At 37.5% G+C, this 22586-nt stretch overlaps 1 protein-coding gene across 3 annotated transcripts in view; it reads left to right on the forward strand.

Moving 5' to 3' along the window:
- The window catches only part of Rfx7 (regulatory factor X7), a 93407-nt gene that overhangs the window by 27377 nt on the left and 43444 nt on the right, over positions 1–22586 (forward strand). For all 3 annotated transcript variants that reach the window (XM_055598300.1, XM_055598284.1, XM_055598291.1), the window contains exon 3: positions 16915–16948. In XM_055598300.1, the coding sequence (XP_055454275.1) occupies positions 16915–16948 (34 nt within the window). The remainder of the gene's footprint in view (positions 1–16914; positions 16949–22586) is intronic.

The following is a 22586-nucleotide window of genomic DNA, read 5'->3' on the forward strand; positions in this document are numbered from 1 at the left end:
GCTAAGCACTGTTGGCATTAGTTGAGACTGTATAAATTCTATAGCATAGGACTAGTTTTACTCTACAAATACAGCTATTCTAGACTAAATGGTGGCAAAATGTCAGATAAAGTTTAGCTTCTCATAAATTAACTTCATGCCAGACAAAATACACTTTGAAAGAAGTCCAAACTTGAACACCATAACACCCTTAGTGTCAAGCTATATGAGGGCTTCTGCAGACAGAAACAGTGAAGTTTGATATCTGTTCATGTTAAGGCTCTTCAATAATTAACAATACAATAGATTTTCCTTAACAAAAAGTGTCAAAAAGGGTGGGGGAGCTGGCGGTAGTGGTGCACACCTTTAATCCCAGTTCTCAGGGTAGCAGAGCCAAGTGAATCTCTCTGAGTTTGAGGCCAGCCAGGTCTACAGAACAAGTTCCAGGATAGCCACACTATACAGAGAAACCTTGCCTCCAAAACAAAACAAAGAAAAGCCATCAAGAATTGGTGGTAAGGGTCTTTATCTTCTGAGCCTTCTTGTTGGCCCCAATTATATTTTGAGTTTGGAGCAGAGTATTGCTTTGCAGCCCAGACTAATGTGGAAATTAAGACCCTCCTTGCTCAGCCTCCCAAGTAATGGGATTGCATTATATACAACCACACCCAGATTGATTCCTTACGAATTAAATATGAACTGTATGTTTCAGAAAACCAGTGTGATTTAAGCTTCCTGTGAATGAGCGTAGTTAATATGTACCTAAAGAAGGTTAGTATATGCTTATATATTTATATATTCTAAGTCTTAATCTAAATATAATCTAGATATTAATATGGAATATTTTTCTCACTCTGAAGCTTGTCTTCTGTAAACCTATTTTTTAGGTCATATTTTAGAGCAGTTTTAGGTTTGTAGCAATGCTTCATGGAGCACAGAGATTACCTGCATTCTCACTGTTGCCCAGCACGTATAGCTGCTTCTATTATCAACATCCTATGCCAGTGATACTTTGATACGTTTATCTCCACAGTGCATATTCACTTGGGCTTCACTCCTGATACTATCTGTATGTTATTCGTGAGGACATGTACCCATGATTGTCTCACTGCCCTAAACTTCCTCTGTGCCCTGCCTGTATATCTCTAGTTTCTCCCCAAACTTTGGCACTCACTGATCTTTTTGCTGTTTTCATAAGGTTGCCTTTTCAGCCTGTTGGTGGTAAGATCAAACAGTATGTGCTCTTTCCACATTGGCTTACTTCATTTACTGATGTGCATTTAGTTATGTTCCTCAGGTCTTTTTGTGGCTCCAAAGCTCATTTCTTTTTAGTGCTGAAGAATAATACTCCATTGATGAATTATTTTCCCATGGTTTATTTATCTATTCACCATCAGAATGACATTTTTGTTGCTTTTAATTTTGGGCTATTATGAATCAAGCTGCTATAAACACATGTGTGTTGAGTTTTGTGTAAACACATGTTTTCACTTCTTTTGGATAAATGCCAAGGAGTACAATTGCTGGAACATATGCTAAGAATATGCTTCATTTTGTAAGAAACTTTTTTTTGAAGAGGCTCTCCCAGCTTGTGTTCTCACCAGCAGTAAAAATGTGTTCTATGTCATTACAGTATTTGATGGTGCTAGGCTTCTGGACTTTGGACATTCTAATAGATGATGCATAGCAGTATTTTATTGTGTTTCAATGTTCATTTCTCCAAAGCTGTGTATACATGCAACATCTATGCACCTGCTTGTTTGCCATCTGTGTATTTTCTGTTCCTTTGTATCTTAATTGAATATTACCTATGATTCCATTTTATCTCCTTTGTTAGCTAATTATTTCTACTTCTCTTTTGAACATTTTCTTACTATTTGTTTCCAAATCTTCAGTGCATATACATAGCTACTTTGACCCTACTTTCAAAAAAACTACTGCTGCACAAATACCGGTGAGCTTGGCCTTAAGTAGCAAAGTCATATGAGTTCTTGCTTGTCGTCCCTTGTTTTATTACCCAACTTATTTATACAGAAGCAGGCACGGGGAATGTGTCCACAATCATGTATAACTGAGTATGTTGTTACTATTTTGAATAAACTGATGTGCTGAGTCTCTTGAAAGTAAGGAACTTAACCGTCATATGTCTTTGCGTTCTAATGTTCTTCCTTTCTGTGCACTTGGATTCTCACCTTTGTCAATCATCTTTATTCATTTCTTTTAACATTCATACTTATTTTTTATTTGTGTATATATCCACCATGTGTCCCCACGGATGCTCAAAAAAGATATCAGATCCTCTGAAGCTGGAATTAGAGACATTTGTGAGTTGCCCAGTGTGGATGCTGGGAACGGAACCAGGTCCTTTAGAATAGCAGCAACACTCATAACGGCTGAGCCATTTCTGCAGCACTTCCTTTAACATTTCTTGCAAAGCAGAACTACTGTCCACAAACCTCCTCAGGTTTTGGTAAGAAGAGAAGATATTCCACCTTCAATTTTGAAAGGTGATTTTTAAGTTTTAAGTTTGGAGGGGTTTTTCCTTTCACTACTTTAGATATCCTTTACTCTGAACTTGATTCTGTGATATCTCATTGTATTGAATATAATTCTCAACTCAGCTCCTGTGTAGGTAAGGTATGTTTTCTTCCCTGTGCCCCCTCTTTCTCTCTTTGACCACTGAAGTCTGAGAATACTGTGGTTGTATTTGTGAGAATTGCAGGTATCTGTTGTTCATTTAGAGATTTTTTTTTTTTCTTTTTTACTAGTGAGTGTTCTTCCTGGATCTTCGATTTGGTATCAGACTTTAATTTGGGAGGGTTTCATTGTCGTTTTATTTATTTATTTATTTACTTACTTACTTACTTACTTACTTATTTTGAGGCAGGGTTTCTCTGTGTAGGCTTGGCTGTCGAGGACTCATTTTGTAGACCAGGCTGGGCTCAAACTCAAACAGATGTGCCTGACTCTGCCTCCATGAGTGCTGGGATGACGGGCATGTGCCACCTTGCCCAGCTGCATCATTTTAATTTTTAAAGCTACCTCCTTTTCCCCACCCTTTTAGATTTAAGCATATGTTACATTTTGGTTGTTATTTTGTTTTGTTTTTTATTAGTTTCACAGTTCTTCATATTTTGATTTTGTCTATTTGTTGTTTTGGCTTTTTTCTGCTTTTCAACTTTGGTGGGGTTTTTTGGTTTGGTTGGTTTTATTTTGTTTTTGTTTGTTTGAGATACTCTGAGCTCAGATTCATTCTTCAAATTTCTTTGGTCTATAAGTAAGCCTGTTGAAGTGCAAATACTTGGTTTGTGTTGTAGCGCTTTTGCTCTCTAGATTTTCTTCATCTCTTTTGCTTACATTGTCCTTATGGAGATACACTACAGCATCTTAATCATTGCCGTCTGATCTTCAGATTCTCATTTAGCATCCTGTCCTGTTAGTTTGATTCTGATGCTTGCCCTGGTCTTGAAACAAGATTTTTGCCACTTCTACTGTACTCAGTAGAAGGAACTGCTGTAGGTCTTTGGCGCTGCAGTAGTAGATGTGAGGGAAGAAAAGCCATTGTAGAATCCTGTAAGTTAATCTTTCAATGAGCCCATCCTGTTGGACTGTACATTTTATAATTTTTTTTTCTTGTTCCTTTCCTGTTACACACATTCTCTTCAGTGAGACAGACCAGCTAAAGTAGTCCAGAGTTAGAATTCTGCCTTTTGTCAGGTTCATTCAGCTCAGATAATGTTCCAGTAGGTTAACTAGTTTTTCTTGAAGGTAGAACTAGTTAAAAATCAACCAGTCCTTTGGCATCTTTCAAAATAGTCCTTTTCCCCCTCCTCCTACCTGAGTAACAATTCTAGTCTAGTATTCACTAAGGAAACTTTGTTGAACCCTGAAAGGTAACTCAGGAAGTGTGGCTAGCCTCCCATTACAAAGCTCTCAGCCTTTCCACTCTGAGCCTACAACAATCCATTGGTTGCACTTAAAATTCTGGATCTTACAGAGGTTTGGATTGGTGATTCTCTGTCAGTCAGTCAAGTTCAAGGGGATTAGATCTGCCCTGTGACTTCACCCTGACAGATCTAAGAGGAGATCTGTTTATTTTTCAGTATTTTCTTTCTTGGAGGACTAAGTGTGACTTTGTAGTTTTTATATGCTGAACCAGAAACCTGAAGTCTTTTGTTTTGTTTTTAATCCTCTTAACAGAGTCCTTTATCAGTTTTTCCTTAAAAAAAATTTATTACAATTTATTCACTTTGTATCCCAGCTGTAGCCCCCTCCCTCATCCTCTCCCAATCCTGCCTTCCCTCCAGCTTCTCCTCCAATGCCTTTCCCTGATAGGGGAGGTCCTCCTTCCCTTTCATCTGACTCTAGTCTGTCTGGTCTCATCAGGACTAGCTGCATTGTCTTCCTCTGTGACCTGGTAGAGCTACTCCCCCCTCAGGGGGAGGTGATCAAAAAAGAGCCAGCCACTGAGTTCATGTCAGAGATAGCTCCCTGTGCCCCTTACTAGGGAACCCACTTGGAGACTGAGCTGCCATGGGCTACATCTGTACAGGAGTTCTAGGTTATCTCCAGGAATGCTTCTTGGTTGGAGTATCAGTCTCAGAAAGGACTCCCGGGGCCCAGATTTTTTTGTTCTGTTGCTCTCCTTGTGGCACTCCAGATAGTGATTTGATAGTGATCAAATCTAAGAACTGCCTTGATACAGATCTGATTTTTAAATATTTCCCCCTAAAAGGTTTTATATTTTTGCTTTTGGTTTGTCTATGATCTATTTTCAGTTAATCTGTAAAATAAGGCATGAGATACAGCCTGAAGTTCATTTTAAAATCCGTTCTAGTTATAAGTACATTTAACAAAATTTACTGACTTAACCATTTTTAAGAATATGGTTGTTGGGTGTAGTGGTACACACTTGTAATCCCAGTGCTCAAGGTAGCAGAGCCAAATGAATCTCTCTGAGTTTGAGGCCAGCCTGGTCTACAAACATGCCCGAGATAGCCTAAGCTACACAGAGACACCCTGTCTCAAAAAATTAAAATAACAACAACAAAAAGAGTATGGCTAAAGCAAGCATGGTGGCACAGGCCTTTGTAAGTTCAAGGCTACCTGATCTACAAAGTGAATTCCATACTAGGCAAGATTACAAAGTAAGACCCTGTCTTAAAGCAAAAACACCCTTGTGCCGCTGCCTTCTAATCCCAGTTACCCACAGTTCTTTCATCCACTGAGTTTGATTGCACTTAGTGCCTCATAAGTATGAAGTGGAATTACGAAGTTTTTGGTCGTTGGTGGATGGTGTGTTTCAAACTTGCCTCACTATCAGGGTAATGTGTTTGTAGCATGTATCAGAATTTCTTGCTTTTTAAGGCTGATAATACTCTGTGACCATGTCATATTTTGTGTCCATTTATCCATTGACAAACACTAAGGTTGCTTTTATAATTTCTCTTATGAATATTCTGCTTTGCATCTGGGTATGACAGCTAACTGTTTGAGTCCTTGTGTCAACTGCTATAGGTGGAGCTGTTAAAGTCTGTGACTATTTATGTTTTGTGTTTTGGGATTCCTATATTGCTTCCTGTATTGTTTCACTATCTTACTTTCCCTACTAGCTATATTGAATGGGGTTTTATTTTCTAAGCCTCTTCATCCTCATATGTATTCTGGTTTTGATTTGTATTTTAATAGTAGCCTTCTTAAAGAGTATGAGGTTCTCTGTAATGTGCAGCTATCTGGTTGTCACAGTACCATTTGTTTACAAATCTTTCTTTTCTCCCTTTAATTGCATTTGCACCTTTGTCAGAAAAACACTTTAGCATAGTTGAGTGAGTTTATTTCCTTGTTTTCTATCCTGTTCTGTTGATATGTCACATTTTTGTCACCTGTCAGAAGTTCTGTGCTTAATAAATAAACTTGGACATTTCCCTCATCTTCTGTTTTCTGAAGGAAATGTGTAGAATTAGTATTAATTTATAAACATTTGGTGGTATTCTTTACTGAAACTATTTGGGCATTTACATTTAATTTTGAAGTTTTGGTGACCAAGCATGTGTCAATAATGAGTAATAGGATAGATCATGAACCCAAAGAAGAAAGTTGAAATGCAGCTTTAAAATTAGTATCCAGAACAGATAGTTTTCTAAGAGAGAAACAAACCGGAAGCAATTTGAACAAAATTAATCACACATCATAAGTAAGGTGGATGAAACTATTAAGTTGTGCAGGCTTGAAAGTTTAGGAAAAAGCAGTTAAGAGAAGGTTATCATGCACACTAGAATGGGCACAATGTGAAGAAGATGTTCCCATACTGTCAACTGTAACTGTCTTGTTATAAACCTTCTCAGTTTCAGTATATTTATAGATTTATCATATCTTCTCTGTCCTTTGATAATGATTAAACATTATTTTGTGTAGAGTCTGGATTTTGGAAGATCAGCAAATGTCGTTTGGAGTATGTTTTGTACTTTCATGCCCTCTGCAAGTCTTAGGAAATTCTTCCTCGGGAGAAATGCCTCTTTGTTTGTTGACTTAATTGACCCTCTAGTAGGAATTTCAGTCCTTTTTTTTTTTCCAGAAAATATTTTTGTGTACATAACTTATTTGCTGTGATTAGTTTTTGTGCGTTTTCCATAAGGCTCACGGTATTCTTAAGCTTGCCCAGTCTCAAGAGTGGTAGCTCTACAGACTGATGAGGTTTTTAATCCTCATTTACATTTGTTTTCATAAGTGGTTTTTTGTTTGTCTGTTTGCTGGGGCATAAGAAAATAAAGCGGCTGGGCAGGGTGGTGCATGCCTGTAATTCCAGCACTTTGGAAGGCAGAGGCAGGCAGACTGCTGTGAATTCAAGGCCAGCCTGGTGTACAAAGCAAGTCCAGGACAGTCAAGGCTATACAGAGAAACCCTGGCTTGAAAAACCAAATAAATAAATAGGAAAGTAAAGTGGTTATGTGAGGTAAATTTTTAGTTTGTCTTATATTTTATAGCCATTTTATTTGCTGTAGGTGTGATATGGATAGTGTAGCTTTGTAGATAGGTTATTATCATCTGTTACTGAAATATTATAAAAGTTACACTCAATCTTAATATACTTTTTTCTTATTAAAAGATAACATGGCATTTAATAAGAATTTATTACATACTTGCAATATGACTTTTATATAAATCATGTTTAATTTGCATGAAAAATTCTAAAGAATTGTGTGCCTCAGAAGGAAATAAATGGTTCATGTAAGTAAAATACACATTGCTAGTTAAAGATCTCAGATTGGTGTTCTACAGGAACACTGAAACAGATTGTTGGGGGTATGGAGTTTATTAAAAGTTAGTGATGCCATGGATGGATAATCACATAGGACCCCAAAGGCTCAAATGGGAGTCTCATATCTTGTCAAGATGAGGTGGTTTCACAGCACAAACCTGGATCCAGGCTTTCTTGATTCCCGTGCTGAATTCTGGGAAGGGGTTGGGAGCAGGATGTGTGGGCAGAAGTACTCCATTTAATGTAAACTCACGTCCCCAGGTGAGAGACCCTGGCACTTGGCAGTCTGTTAGCTAGAGATTCACAGACAGTGTCTCAGAAGAAGCCTGTCCTATCTGTCAGAGGGTGGGCTGTTGCAGATGTTGTGGCCTGAGCAACAGCTGGATTCTAATATTATATTCTTTTTTTGTTTTTGTTTTAGCTATAAATTTACAGCTTACATTTTAATCTTTCCATATACATACATATATGTGTATAATTGCATGTGTTTGACATATTATAAGGTACAACTTTTTAAATTTCAGACACTATGTATTATATTTTTGCAAGACTAACATGGGTAGAACAGGTATTTTGAAAGCAATTTATTGCTCATAATGTATGCTAAAATAAAATTTTAATTTAAAACTAAACAAATAAAGCTATTTATTTGTAAGCCACTTATATTCCTGTTTGGTTATCACAATGTATTCACTTTGTATCCCAACTGCAGCTCCCTCCCTCCTCTCCATTCTTAAATAGCTGCAGACTCAGAATCCTCTTATTCAAAGGCTATGATTTTGTTTCTTTTCTTTTTTTTCTTTGTTGTTGTTGTCCTAGGTAGGATTACTGTTGCTCTGATGAAACACCATGACCAAAAGCAACTATGATGACATAGTTGAGCAAATGTCTTGGTTGAATGGTGGAGCATCTTTCAGGAGTGGGAAAGCTGGATCTTGAGGTAGCACTATTATTCCCAATTTTCTAAGAAAGCTACCAGATTGATTTCCAAAGTGGTTGTACAAGTTTGCATTCCCACCAGCAATGGAGGAGGGTTCCCCTTTCTCCACATCCTCTCCAGCATGTGTTGTCACTTGAGTTTTTGATCTTAGCCATTCTGATGGGTGTGAGGTGAAATCTCAGCGTCGTTTTGATTTGCATTTCCCAAATGGCTAAGGACATTGAGCATTTCTTTAAGTGTTTCTCTGCCATTCGATATTGCTGTTGAGAGTTATCTTTTTAGCTGTGTACTGCATTTTTTTAATTGGATTACTTGCTTTGTTGGTGTTTAACTTCTTCAGTTCTTTATATATTCTGGATATTAGCCCTTTGTCAGATGTAGGGTTGGTAAAGATCTTTTCCAAGTCTGAAGGCTGTCATTTTGTTCTGATGACAGTGTCCTTTGCTTTACAGAAGCGTTTCAGTTTCATGAGGTCCCATTTATTGTTGATCTTAGAGCCTGTGCTGTTGGTGTTCTGTTCAGGATATTGTCTCCTGTACCAATGAGTTCCAGACTCTTCCCCACTTTTTCTTCTAACAGGTTTAGTGTGTCTGGCTTTATGTTGAGGTCTTTTATCTACCTGGACTTTAATTTTATGCAGGGTGATAAATATGGATATATTTGCATTTACTATGTATGGACATTCAGGTAGACCAACACCCTTTGTTGAAGATGCTGTCATTTTTCCATTGTATAGTTTTTGATTTCTTTGTAAAAAATCAGGTGTCCGTAGGTTTAATTCTGGGTCTTTCATTCTATTCCAGTGATCCACCAGTCTGTTTCTATGGTAGTACTGTGCAGTTTTTATTAGTTACTCAGTAGTACAGCTTAAGATTAGAAGTGGAGATACCTTCAGAAGATCTTTTATTGTATAGGATTGTTTTAGCTATTCTGGGTTTTTTACTTTTCCATATAAAGTTGAAAATTGTTCTTTCAAGGTCTGTTAAGAATTGTGTTGGTATTTTGATGGGAATTGCATTTAATCTGTAGATTGCTTTTGATAGCATAGCCATTTTTATTATGTTAATCCTACTGATCCATGAGCATGGGAGATCTTTCCATCTTCTGATATCTTCTTCAGTTTCTTTCTTCAGAGACTTGAAGTTCTTGTCATACAGGTCATTGACTTGCTTAGTTAGAGTTACACCAAGATACTTTATGTTTTTGTGGCTGTTATGAAGGGCATTTCTTTTGTAAAGGGCATTTTCTTTCTCAGCCTGTATATATTTTGTATACAGGAGGGCTACTGATTTTTCTTAAGTTAATTTTTTATCCAGCCACTTTGCTGAAGGTGTTTATCAGCTGTAGGAGTTCCCTGATAGAAGTTTTGGGGTCACTCATGTATACTATCATATCATTTGCAAATAGTGATACTTTGGTTTCTTCCTTTCCAATTTGTATCCCCTTGATCTCCTTTAGTTGTCTTATTGCTATAGCTAGGACTTCAAGTGCTGTGTTGAAGAGATACGAAGAAAGTGGATAGCCTTGCCTTGTCTTTGATTTCATGGAATTGATTTAAGTTTCTTGCCATTTAGTTTAATGTTGGTTATAGGCTTGCTGTATATTGCCTTTACTCTGGTTAGGTATGTGCCTTGTATCCCTGATCTCTCCAAGACTTTAAACATGAATGGGTGTTGGATTTTGTCAAATGCTTTTTTTGTCATCGGAAGAGATGATCATGTAGGGTTTTTTTTCTTTCAATTTGTTTAAATGGTAGATTACATTGATGGATTTCCATACATTGAACCACCCCTGAATGCCTGGGATGAATCCTACTGGATCATAGTGGCTGATATCTTTCATGTGTTCTTGGATTCGGTTTAAGAGTATTTTATTGAGTATTTTTGCATCAATGTTCTTAAGGGAAGTTGTTCTAAAATTCTCTTTGTGGGTTCTTTGTGAGGTTTAGGTATCAAGGTAACTAGACTCATAGAATGAGTTTGGTAATGTTCCTTCAGTTTCTATTTTGTGAAATAGTTTGAAGAGATTGGTATTAGTTCTTTAAAGGTCTAGTAGAATTCTGTGCTAAAACCATCTGGCTTGGGCTTTTTTTGGATGGGAGACTTTTGATGACTGCTTCTATTTTCTTAGGGGATATAGGACTATTTAGTTTATTTACCTGATCTTGATTCAGATTTGCTAAGTGGAATCTATCAAGAAAATTGTCTATTTTATTTAGCTTCAAATTTTGTAGCATATAGTCTTTTGAAGCACGACCTAATGCTTGTTTGGATTTCTTCAATGTCTGTCATTATGTCCCCCTTTTCATTTCTGGTTTTGTTGATTTGGATAGTGTCTCTCTGCCTTTTAGTTATTTTGGCTAATTGTCTAACTTGTGATTTTCTCGAAGAACCAGCTCTTGGTTTCGTTAATCCTTTGAATTGTTTTCTTTGTTTCTATTTTATTGATTTCAGCCTGAGTTCAGTTTTGAGCTGTCTACTCTCCTTGGGTGTATCTGCTTCTTCCCCCCCCCCCCCCGTAAGGCTTTCAGGTGTACCATTAAGTTGCTTGTATGAGATGTTTCAAATTTCGTTATGAAGGCACTTAGTGTTATGAACTTTCCTCTTACCACTGCTTTCATGTGTTCCATAAGTTTGAGTATATTGTGCCTTCATTTTTATTGAATTCTACGAAGTCTTTCATTTCTTTCATTAATTCTTCCCTGACATAGCTGTCTTTGAGTAGAGAGTTGGGGATGTGTCCGCTTTTTGCTATTTCCATTGCTGTTGAGGTCCAGCTTTAGTTCTATGGTGGTCTGTTAGGATACAAGGTATTATTTAAGTATTCTTGTATCTGTTGAGGCTTGCTTTGTGGCCTACTGTATGGTCTATTTTGGAGAAGGTTCTGTGAAGTGCTGAGAAGAAGGTAAATTCTTCTGTGTTTGGGTGAAACATTCTGTAGATGTCTGTTAGGTCCATTTGATTCCTTACATCTGTTAGAGTCATTGTTTCTCTGTTTAGTTTCTGTTTGGTTGACCTGTCCTTTGGTGGGAGTGGGATGTTGAAGTCTCCCATGATTAATATGTGGGTATCTATCTGTTTAAGCTTTATTAATGTTTTTTTTTTTTTTTTACAAATGTGGGTGTCCTTGTATTTAGGGTGTATATATTCAGAATTGAGATGTCTTCTTGGTGGAATTTTCCTTTGATGAGTATAAAGTGTACTTTCTCATCTCTTTTGATTAATTTGAGTTGAAAGTATATTTTATTAGATTAATGGGTACTCCTGCTTGTTTCTTTGGTCCATTTGCTTGGAAAACCTTCTTCTAGCCCTTTACGCTCAGGTGATATCTGTCTTTATGGCTGAGATATGTTTCTTTTATGCAGCAGAATGTTGGGTCCTATTTACATACCCATTCTGTTAGTCTGTTTTTTTATTGGAGAGTTGAGTTCATTGATGTTTAGAGAGATTAATGACCAGTGGCTGTTAGTTCCTTTTATTTTGATGTTGGTTGTGGTAGTGTGTTTGTGTGTTTGTCTACTTTTAGTTGACTCCAGTGAAGTTATTAATTTCCTTTGTTTTCCTGGGTGTAGTTAACCTTCTTGGGTTGTATTTTCCTCCTAGAATCTTCTGAAGGGCTGGATTTGTGGTATGTACTGTTTAAATTTGTTTTTGTCATGGAATATCTTGTTTTCTCCATCTATGGTGTTGAAAGTTTTGCTGAGTATTGTAGTCTGGGCTGATATTTGTGTTCTCTTATGGTCTGCATGCCATCTGTCCAGGCCCTTCCAGCTTTCATAGTCTCTGTTGAGAAGTCAGGTATGATCTTGGTGGATTTACCATTATATATTACTTGTAGCTTTTAGTATTTTTTTCTTTGTTCTCTATATTTAGTGTTTTGATTATTATGTGGCAGAAGGGTTTTTTTTTTTTCCTTGTCTCATCTGTTAGGTGTTCTATCGACCTTTTGTATGCTTATAGGCATATTTTTTGGCCTTAGAGAAGGGAATCTTTTTTTACTCTATTCCTCTATTCTTAGGTTTTATCTGTCTGTGGTGTCCTTGATTTCTTGGATGTTTTGTGTTAGGAATTTTTTAGATAATAACATTTTCTTTGACAGATGCATCAATTTCTTCCATTGTATCTTCTATACCTGAGAGTCTTTCTTCCATTTCTTGTATTCTGTTGGAGATGCTACCCCTGTATTTCCTGTTTTCTTTCCTAAGTTCTCCCTCTCCTTCTTTAATGTTTCCATTTCCATCTTCAGATCTTGAACCATTTTGTTGATTTCCTTCACCTGTTTGTATTTTCCTGCCTTTCATTCAATTCCTTCACCTGTTTGTTTGAACTTTCCTTTGTTTTTGTTTTATTTCTTTTAGTGATTTAAATACTTCCTCTTTAAAGGCCACGATCTGCTTGACTGTATCTTTTTTTATTTCTTTACAGATTGTATTCATTTCCTCTGGTATCATCTTCATAAGCATAGATTTAAGGTCATTTTCTTGAGTTTCACTTGTGTTAGGGTATCCAGGGCTGCTTGTCCTTGGATCGCAGGGTTCTGGAGATGTCATTGCTTTGGCTTTCATTGATTTGTGTTTTTATGCTGGCCTTTACCCATCTGGCTGTCTCAGGCATTGGCTGGTACTTTCTGGTGTGTGGGGGTTAGGGAGAGGGGTGGTGGTACTGGAACTTCCCTGGGCAGGATGCTGGTTGTTCCCAAGGGAGCCCTCCTCAGATTGGTGGGTATGGTCTCCGGCTGGCGGGTCTTTCTCAAGGAATTGCTAAAGCTCTCCTCAGGTGTATGATCCTGTGGACGAGCTGGACTCCTCAGGAGCCCAGGGGCTCTCTTCTCACCATGGGAAGTCCCAGAGACAGCTGACTGTCACTGGCTTTCTTCCTCTCAAGTTAATGAGCTGCAGCTGCTCAGACAATGTACTCAGATGCTATGTTTGCCTGCTTGAAGAACCAGCAAGCCCAGAGGTTTGGTCAGTCTCCCTAGGGCTTTGGAGTGGCATTTGGGGCTGATCTCATGGCTCCCAGGCGTCCATTGGTCTGAGGTTGGAGCTGTGTGCCAGGTGCCCAGAAGGTATTCACTTGCCAGTGAGCACAGCACACAGAGATGTGGCTAAACACTGGAGACTCCAAGCCTCCGGGAACCCAAGAACTTTTCTGGGGCTTAGCTGGGTGCCTGGAGGTCCGGTCTGATTGTTTCCCTCACTGCAGGGTTTCCTTTCTTTCCTGAAAGACCCGGTCTGGTATTTTGGGGCCCACAGATCAGTCTTTGATCGCTGTGCATTCACTGCTGATCAGACACAATGTGTGATTTGCACCACCGTCTTGGATCCTCTCATCTGTTGATATTTTGAACTATCATTATTGACTTGAAATTCTGTTTACATTGAAAGAAAAGAGGAAAATCTTTAGATTGAGACTAAAGACCCACACACGATTGTTCTGTATGAACTCCAGGAGGCCAAAATAGGACATTGGATCTCCTAGAACTGGAGTTACAGGTGGTTATGAGCAGCAGGTGGCTATGTGAGTGCTGGGACTTGAACCCTGATCTTCTGAAGAGCAGCCAGTGCTCTGAACCATCTCTTCAGTCCCACTGAAGTGGTTTTGGTGATTACATTCTCACTAAAAATGTATGGGTGTTGAATGTTCCATATCCTCACCAAAATACTTGTTTTTCAGTTTTTATTTTGTTTTTAGTTTTCAGTTACATTCACTTATTTTGTGTGTGAGATGTATGTGTGCATTTGTGTACATGCATGTGTGCCCAAGCCTGTATGGTGGAAATCAGAAGACAACTTTGTGGAGTAGGTTTTCTCCTTCCACTTTGTAGGTTCCAGTATCACACTTGGTAAACAGAAAGTGTCCTCTTTACCTACTTAGCCATTTTGCCAGCCCTCAGTGTTTTTAGTTTTTCACTTTTTAATTTTTATTTATATTTTTATAAATTGCAGTTTATTCACTTTGTATCCCCACTGTAGCCTCCTCCTTCATCCCCTCCCAACTCCACTTTCCCTACCTCATCTCCTCCATACCCCTCGCCAAGTCCACTGATAGGGGAGGTCTTCCTCCACATCCTTCTGACCCTAGCTTATCCGGTCTCATCAGGGCTGGCTGCAGTGTCTTCCTCTGTGGCCTGGTAAGGCTGCTCCCCAGTCAGAGGGAGGTAATGAAAGAACCAGTCTCTGAGTTGTACAAGTTTACATTCCCACCAGCAATGGAGGAGGGTTCCCCTTTTTCCACATCTTCTCCAGCATAGTGTTCTCACTTAAATTTTTGATCATAGCTTATTTTTTTAATATTTTGGTAGTATGCTGTTAATATATCATTGTATTCTCCTTCTTTCCTGAGTACCTAATTATGTGGATTATCTTTTCTTACACTTATTGGACATCTGTATATTCTTTCTTTATGAAATTTCTAGTTCAGTTTTTTACATATTTATTAATTGGGTTACCCTGTCTTTGCTTTCCAGTCACAAGAGTTCTTTATGTAATCTGGGCATCTTTTATCAGAGGTACTGCAAATGTCATCTTAATTGATACTTTCAACACATAGACCTTGCTTTTCATTTTTATAGCATCCAAAACCCCATGTAGCCCAGACTGGTCCTTAACTTACTACATGGCTGGAAAATGATCTTGAACTTCTAAGCTTCCTGCCTTTACCTCTTGAGTGCTGACACTAAAAGTGTATAGCATCATACTTGGTTTATAATTTATTTCTTTTTCAAAGGTTATTACTCCTACATCCTTTGAACAAGATAGAAACCAGTTAGCTAGAAAGATAACTTAGTAGCTAAGAGCACATACTGCTCTAAGTTCCAATTCCAGCACCCATATCAGGGAGCTCACAACTGCCTGAGGATCTGATGCCTCTAGCCATCACAGGGACCTGCACTCATGTGCACAGGCACATGATGTAAAGTAATAAAAATAAATCTGAACAGAAACTAGGAACTGTAATGCTCTGCTGATAGAAGTGCAAATGGATACATTAGTCTAGAATGATTTGATAATATCAAGTTGAAAAGATGCATTTATACTAACATAAAACCAAATTCTAGATTTATGACTAAGATATTCTTGTATGTGGGTCAAGAGTTACAGGCACAAGCATTTTTTTTTGAAGTATTGTTGGTAAGATAACTGGAAAGTATATATTGCTCAATAAGTGAAGAGCTAAATTTGATAATGTGTACTTTTCAACAGTTAAGATTAATAAGAATATCAGCACAAAAGGGCCTCAGAAAATGTGAATTACAGAACGTAAACATTTTACATTATATAAGCATCTAAACACCACAGAACATATGCATATGTTGCTTATACATATTTGAGTATTGAATTATGAAATTACTGTAAAAGTTACATACCAGGTTAATGATAGTCACCCTTGGGAAGACAGTGTGTGTCCAGTAAATGTTGAATATAAAGCAAGCTAAGAGCCCTGGTAGTCAGAAATATTTTAAATGACAAAGGCAGTGATGGAAGGGAAGAAATAAATTATGAGATTAATTTTAGAACCTGTCAGAAACAGTCAACACAAAGACTCAGGTTTAGCAGCTAGTTTGGATTGAGGCCTGGATCTGAAAGACTGAAGAATTGGCTAATAGGTAAGGTCAGAAAGACAGTAGACGTGGAACAGAGATCCTCCTGCCACTGACTCTTGAGTGCTGGGATTAAAGACATGCCACCACTGCCCTGGCAAAAGTAGAAAAAAAAAAAAAAGTGGGCAGCATTAACCAGGTTTGAAGAGAAAGCTAGATTTTGGATGTATTACTTTTTAATACTCTATGGATCAGTTTCTGATTTTATGCCATACTTCAGAAGTTGAGACTGAAGAAAAATAGTACACAGTAGCTGTTCACCAATAATACACTATATAAGTGAAACCACACACACACACAGTAGATTCTAAAAGCTATAAAAATCTTTTGTAGTCAGGTGGTGATGGCTGAGAGGTGGAGACAAACAGATCTCTGAATTCCAGGACAGCCAGGGCTACACAGAGACACTGTGTTTCCAAAAATTAAAAAAACAGGAATAAATCAGTCTTTTATAGGGTTATTGAATGAGAATTTCAACCCTAACTACCTATAAGTACCTATTACTCTTCTTCTTTCAGACATCTGAATTTTACAACTAAACTTAATTTCATCATACCTTGATGATATTTCTCTTGTCACTTTTACAAAGTTGAAATGTAGTTTTAGGTATACAAATTGGGTGCATTATACATTAACTGAAATGACATTTTGATACTGATATTGACATTATAACTTGTCAAATAGCTGGTTGTTGTTTTTTTTTTTAATGGTGTGTGGTTGTTTTCCTGTATCTGTGTAAGTGTATATGTCTGTGCACCACATGCATGGTTCTGGAACTGCAGTTACAAGTCCTTGTAAGCTGCCATGTGGGGGGAACTGAAACCAGGTCCTCTACAAGAGTAGCAAGTACTCACAACTATTGAGCATCTTCTCGGCTCATAACGAGCTTTTGTTGCATCATCACCTTGGCTCTTAGACTTTCTGTGAAAGGTAATTTAGTTTGTGCTATCTTTTAACACTGTGTATAGTATCTAAACATTTTGCATCATTCTCATTCATTTATCTTTTAATGAGTACTTCATTTTAATAAGATACTTCAGTTTTTCGTAGTGTGTATAGTTACTGCTTCTGTTTAAGAGGAGTTGTTAAATTTAATAATGCTCTATTGTTATTAACTCTAAATTTCTTTTTCTTTTAGCAAAACTGTACAATCTAAAGTGGACTGCATTTTGGTAAGTACAATACCTAAAAATCTGCCATTCTTTAAATAAATATAGATTCTAAATACCACTTGAATTTTGTGAATAAATTTTACATTTACAATCCTCAGGGTATATTTAGCATCAACTATCTGTTTTCTTGTATGTTGCTCATAAGTCCTAAAATCACAACTGGAAGCAATTGTGGTTTTGACTTTTATTGACCTTTACTGAAAAATTAAACATTTAATTAAAAGGGTAATTTAAAAAATTCTTATTACTATACTATGCAAGAAATTATTTAAAGAGAACATTTGGTAGATTGATTTATTAGATAACCTTTTGTCATCATTGTTTTGATGGCTAGCCTCTTGGAATTCAGCTTACATAATTCAAATTACACAAAAATAGTGTAAATTTCGGTTATACTTTTAAAACCCTCTAAGTATTTACTTTATTGTTACTGAATTTGTTTTTGTTATTATATTTTCATCTTTGGGTTGTAGCTCTTAAGAATTTAAGCCACAATAATAGTTTTAAGTTGATAGTTCCTTAGGCCTTGTAAAGATTTTGTTTTTGTTAATGAGTGTGTCTGAGTGCCTCCGCATGTGTGCAGTTGCCTGCGGAGCAGAAGAAGCTGTTGGACCTGTTGGCACTGGAGTCACAGGGCATTGAGTAATACCCTAATGTGGGTGTTAGAAATTCGGGTCCTCTTCAGGAACCCACCACTGCTGTGCCAGTTCTCCAGTCTGCAGGCCTTTTAAATATATGGAGAAAACTAAGCTATCTTGCCTGTTTTGTAATCCCAGAACTTACATAGATGAAGGCAAGATGACTTAAAGTTTGAAAACCGGCTACTGAATGAGACATGAGTCTCTCTCTCTCTCTCTCTCTCTCTCTCTCTCTCTCTCTCACACACACACACACACTCACACACACACACACACCATCTTTCTCTCTTGCTCTGTCACACACACATAGGCAACTGCTGGATTAAGTCTTAATACTATCAGCTTTCACAGGCGTCTAGGCTACACTGTGTACCAGAGTATCCAACAGCTTTGCCACTATTAAATTATGCATTGTCAAGATAGCTATTTCCCTTTCTCTGTAATTTCAGAACTTTCTCCTGTCCAAATTCTATGGGTTTTCTTTGGATGGTTTGAAGTAGCTGGTGTTGTAATAAGAATATTATATCTTACTAGGTTTTTATTCTATTATTGTTAGCATAGTAGTATCTTGGAAGGTGAATGAATAACAGTTGTTCATAGGGGGAAAATACAATCAGTTCTATATATTTCCAACTTAATGGCTGAAGGATGGCTTTATAGAGAGTTTTTACCTGTATCTTTTTCACTTCCTATTTTTATTCACTGGCTTCCATTTTGTTTGTTTGTTTGTTTGTTTGTTCCTTTACCCCTCTACTTGTTTGTCTTACAATAATCCTCTGAAATAGGTAATCTTGTTGCCTCTCTTTTACAAGTAAAATTACTGATAGTCTTAGATTTAAGTCTCTATAAGGCATACATACTTTAGAGGATTATTTCTGTTTTCTCATCATGGAGAGAATAGGAAGAAGATGAGTAATGTTAATTACAAAATACTAAATAAGAACAAAAGATTTTACATTAAACAAATGAGCTTGAAATAGCAGATATTGATAAATGCCGTCATAAAATTTGAAAAGGGCACAATGAAGCAAATATATGATGGCGGCCAGAGTAAACTTAATGGGTGTGATGAGGAAAGGCCTCTTTGAAATCATGATAGATGAGCAGACCTGAGAAGCCAACCATGGTCTGGCGAGTGGCTTGGTGGATAAAGAAGCGCTTGGTGCAGTAGCCTAGCAACTTGAGTTCTGTTCCCAGAACCCAAGTAAAAAGAGAACCAACTCCACAGATGTATCCTCTGACCTCCATACACATATTATGGCATACACATGCACATACACAAGCAATAAAGATAGATAGATAGATAGACAGACAGACAGACAGACAGACAGACAGACAGACAGACAGATAGATAGATAGATAGACAGACAGACAGATAAATGTTGTGTTGTGGCCTGCCAGCAATCCATTGTAGACAAAGGGGAACAAACAAAATCAAAATTAGGAATGAGTTTTGAATACTTGAAAAATATAAGGATTTCAGTGAGCTAAAACTAATGGAAGGAAGGGGAGTGATAGCAGAATTAGAGGAGGAAGTAGTGTTGGGGGTAGTGTATGTCTGGTGTGCTTAGCTAGCACAGGAAAAAGGTGTTCATCCTAAGGGCATTGGAAGCCAAATACAAGGCTTTCAAAGGGACAGAGTGCTCAGATTTTTTAAAAATGTCGTTGAGCCAGGCATGGTGGCACACATCTTAATCCCAGCATTTAGGAGGCAGAGACAGGAGCAGTTCAAAGCCAGCCTGATCTACATAGAGAGTTTCAGGACAACCAGATCACATAGAAAGACTCTGTCTCAAAAAAAAAAAAAAAACAAACCTTAGAAATATTTACATATGTTAATTTTTGAAAGAATGCAAGATTGGAAGTAGAAAACTAGTTAGTCTATTCATCAATCCAGTAGAGCATTAAAGAAGTTTGTTCAGATGATCAAAAATGTTAATTATTTTAAATAATACACTTTATTTTTGAAATTACAGAAAACAGGTTTCCACGTGGAATGTTGATAAATAAGTCATTTGGTGTAATATCTTATTTTTGCTTTCAGTTTTAAAAGATAATCTTGCTGGAAGTAGAACTATTGCTAACACTTTTATTGCTATGAATATGTTATTTTGTTGCCTTCTAGTCTTTATTGTTTCTGATGTGAAGTGAGCAGTTAGTCCATCATTGTTTTCCTGACTGTAATGAGTTATTTTTCTCTTAATTGCTACATAAATTTCTTTGTATTCAATCTGTCTCTTATTAACTTGCCCACAAACTCTGGTTCTTAGATTACTTTGTATCATCCTACTCAGGGTTTATTGAATTCATCTTCAGTAAATTAGTTAAATTTGGAGAGTTTTCAGGCATTGTCTCTTCAAATACTTTTCTGTTCCTTTTCACCCCATTTTTAAAATTTTGATTGCACATAATACTAAAATCACTGATGTTATTCTGGTTTCAGAAACTGTTCTTTATTCTCTTTCTCTCTACTCTGGTTTCTATATTAAATTTTTCTAGGGGACTGGAGAGCGGTTAAGAGTACTGACTGCTCTTCCAGAGGACCGGGGTTCAATTCCCATCACCCACATGGCAGCTCACCCTCATGTCTATAACTCCTTTTTCAGGGGATCTGACACCCTCAACAGACAGACATGCAGTCAAAACACCAATCTACATTAAATTTTATATATATATATATATATATATATATATATATATATATATATATATATATATATATATTTTCAATTTCTAAACCTAGGACTCAGGAGCTGATGCAAGGTGATTTGTGAGTTCACGGCCAAAATGCTGTTAATTAGGTTTTTTTATCTGACTTGTACTAAAGTTTTTCCTTGTTTACAATACTAGAAAGAGTCTTGGGTTTCTTTCATGATGCAGTGTTCAGTTCTTTGTTTCTTAAAAAATTGAGCAAAACACTGAAGCAGTAGTGAAGGTCATTGATTTAGTGATAGCAAAAGCCAAGTACAGCCATAGAGCATAATGGACTCTAGAAAGCACATGGATCAAGCTCCTGTGTTAACAAAGGCTTTTAGTGACAAAGGGAAAAGGAGGCATTCTCTGAAGGGGTTAGATCTTTCCTTGACTGACATAGCATCTCTTGATTACGTAACATCATGTTTACTACACATGATTTATTCTGCAGTCTTCTTTTTACAGTCATCTGCTTGAGAATCAGTCCATACACATGAGCTTTAAGTGGTTTGTGGTTTGCCAAAGGTCACCTTGGGAAAAATCTTTTTTCCTTAGTGTACGTGTGTGTATTTACAGTGCTTTCCTACTGGGTATTATTGAGTACCCAGTCAGATTATTTTTTCTGTTTGTTAGAGAGAGAGTTTGTACAATTTAAGCAACTGTCTAGGGCAGTCCAGGGGTCAGTCTCTTTCAGTTACTTGACCGTGGAGTTAATCTTCTATGAATTGGTCGTGTGCATCTGACCCTACCTCCTGCTTCATTTAGCCACAGGCAGCTTCATTTTGGTAGCATTACTTGCTCAGATCAGATGATACAAGGTCATGTCAGCAGCCTCAAGCCAGAATACTAGGGACTCTGATAGTTACTGACTAAAGTTCAGATATTTTTTTAATAACTTAAGTACTTCTTCATGTATTATTTTCCTTTAGTCATTTTTCAGGTACACAGTGCTGACCTTTTTGACCATCTTGTGTCATTCTGTAAATGTTATTATTTTTTACAATTTATTCACTTTGTAGCATCTCCTCCCAGTCCCACCCTCCCTCCAATATTTCTTCTATATCCCTTCCATATCCCTCTCCCCTAGTCCGCTGTAAAGGGGGAGTCCTCCTCCCCTATTGTCTGACCCTAGCCTATTAGGTCTCATCAGGACTGCCTGAATCCTCTTCCTCTGTGGCCTGGTAAGACCACCCCACCAGGGGGAAGTGATCAAAGAGCAGGCAATCTAGTCCCTGTCAGAGACTGCCCCTGTTCCCCTTACTAAGGAACCCATATGGAAACTGAGCTGCCTATGGGCTACATCTGAGCAGGGATTCTATGCCCTCTCCATGCAAGGTCCTTGGTTGATGTATCAGTCTCTGCAGGGCCTCCTGGACCCAGATTATTTTGGCTTTGTTGGTCTTCTTTTGGAGTTTCTATACCCTCTGAGTCCTTCTATCCCCCCCCCCCTTTACATAAGACTCCCTGGGCTCTGTCCAAAGTTAGGCTGTGGGTCTCTGTTATCTGCTTCCATCCCCTGCTGGATGGAGTCTTTCAGAGGACATCTGTGGTAGGTTCCCATCCTGTTCCCTTTCTTCAACTGTTTTTGGTGTCGATCCTGTTTGCCCTTCTGAATGAGATTTAAGCATCCTCCCTAGGTTCTTCTTGTTGTTTAGCTTCCTTAGGTCTATAGATTTTAGTATGTTTATCTTATTTTATATGGCTAATAACCATTTGTAAATGAGTATATACATGCATGTCTTTCTAGTTCTAGGTTACCTAACTCAGGATGATCATTTTGCCTACAAATTTCATGATTTCCTTGTTTTTAAAAGCTGAGTAGTATTCCATTTTGTAAATGTACCACAATTTCTGTGTGCATTCTTTGGTTGAGTGATACCGAGGTTGTTTACAAATTCTGGATATTATGAATAAAGCTGCTATGTACATAGTTGAGCAAATGTCCTAGCTGTGTGGTAGAGCATCTTTCGGGTGTATGCCCAAGAGTGGTATAGTTGGATCTTGAGGTAGCACTATTCCTAGTTTTCTGAGAAAGAGCCAGATTGATTTCCAAAGTGGTTGTATAAGTTTGCACTTCCACCAGCTCTAGATTCAATGGAATTCCATCAAAACACAAACACTTCTTAACAGATCTTGAAAGAATAATTCTCAACTTCGTATGGAAAAACGAAAGAAAAACCAACGTAGCTAAAACAGTCCTGTGCAATAAAAGATCTTCTGGAGGTATCTCCATCCCTGATATCAGGCTGTACTGTAGAAAAACAGTAATTAAAAGTACATGGTACTGGCATAGAAACAGATTAATG

The sequence above is a fragment of the Psammomys obesus genome, unplaced genomic scaffold (assembly GCF_907164565.1).
Source record: "Psammomys obesus unplaced genomic scaffold, mPsaObe1.curated_primary_1811, whole genome shotgun sequence".
NCBI lineage: Eukaryota > Metazoa > Chordata > Mammalia > Rodentia > Muridae > Psammomys > Psammomys obesus.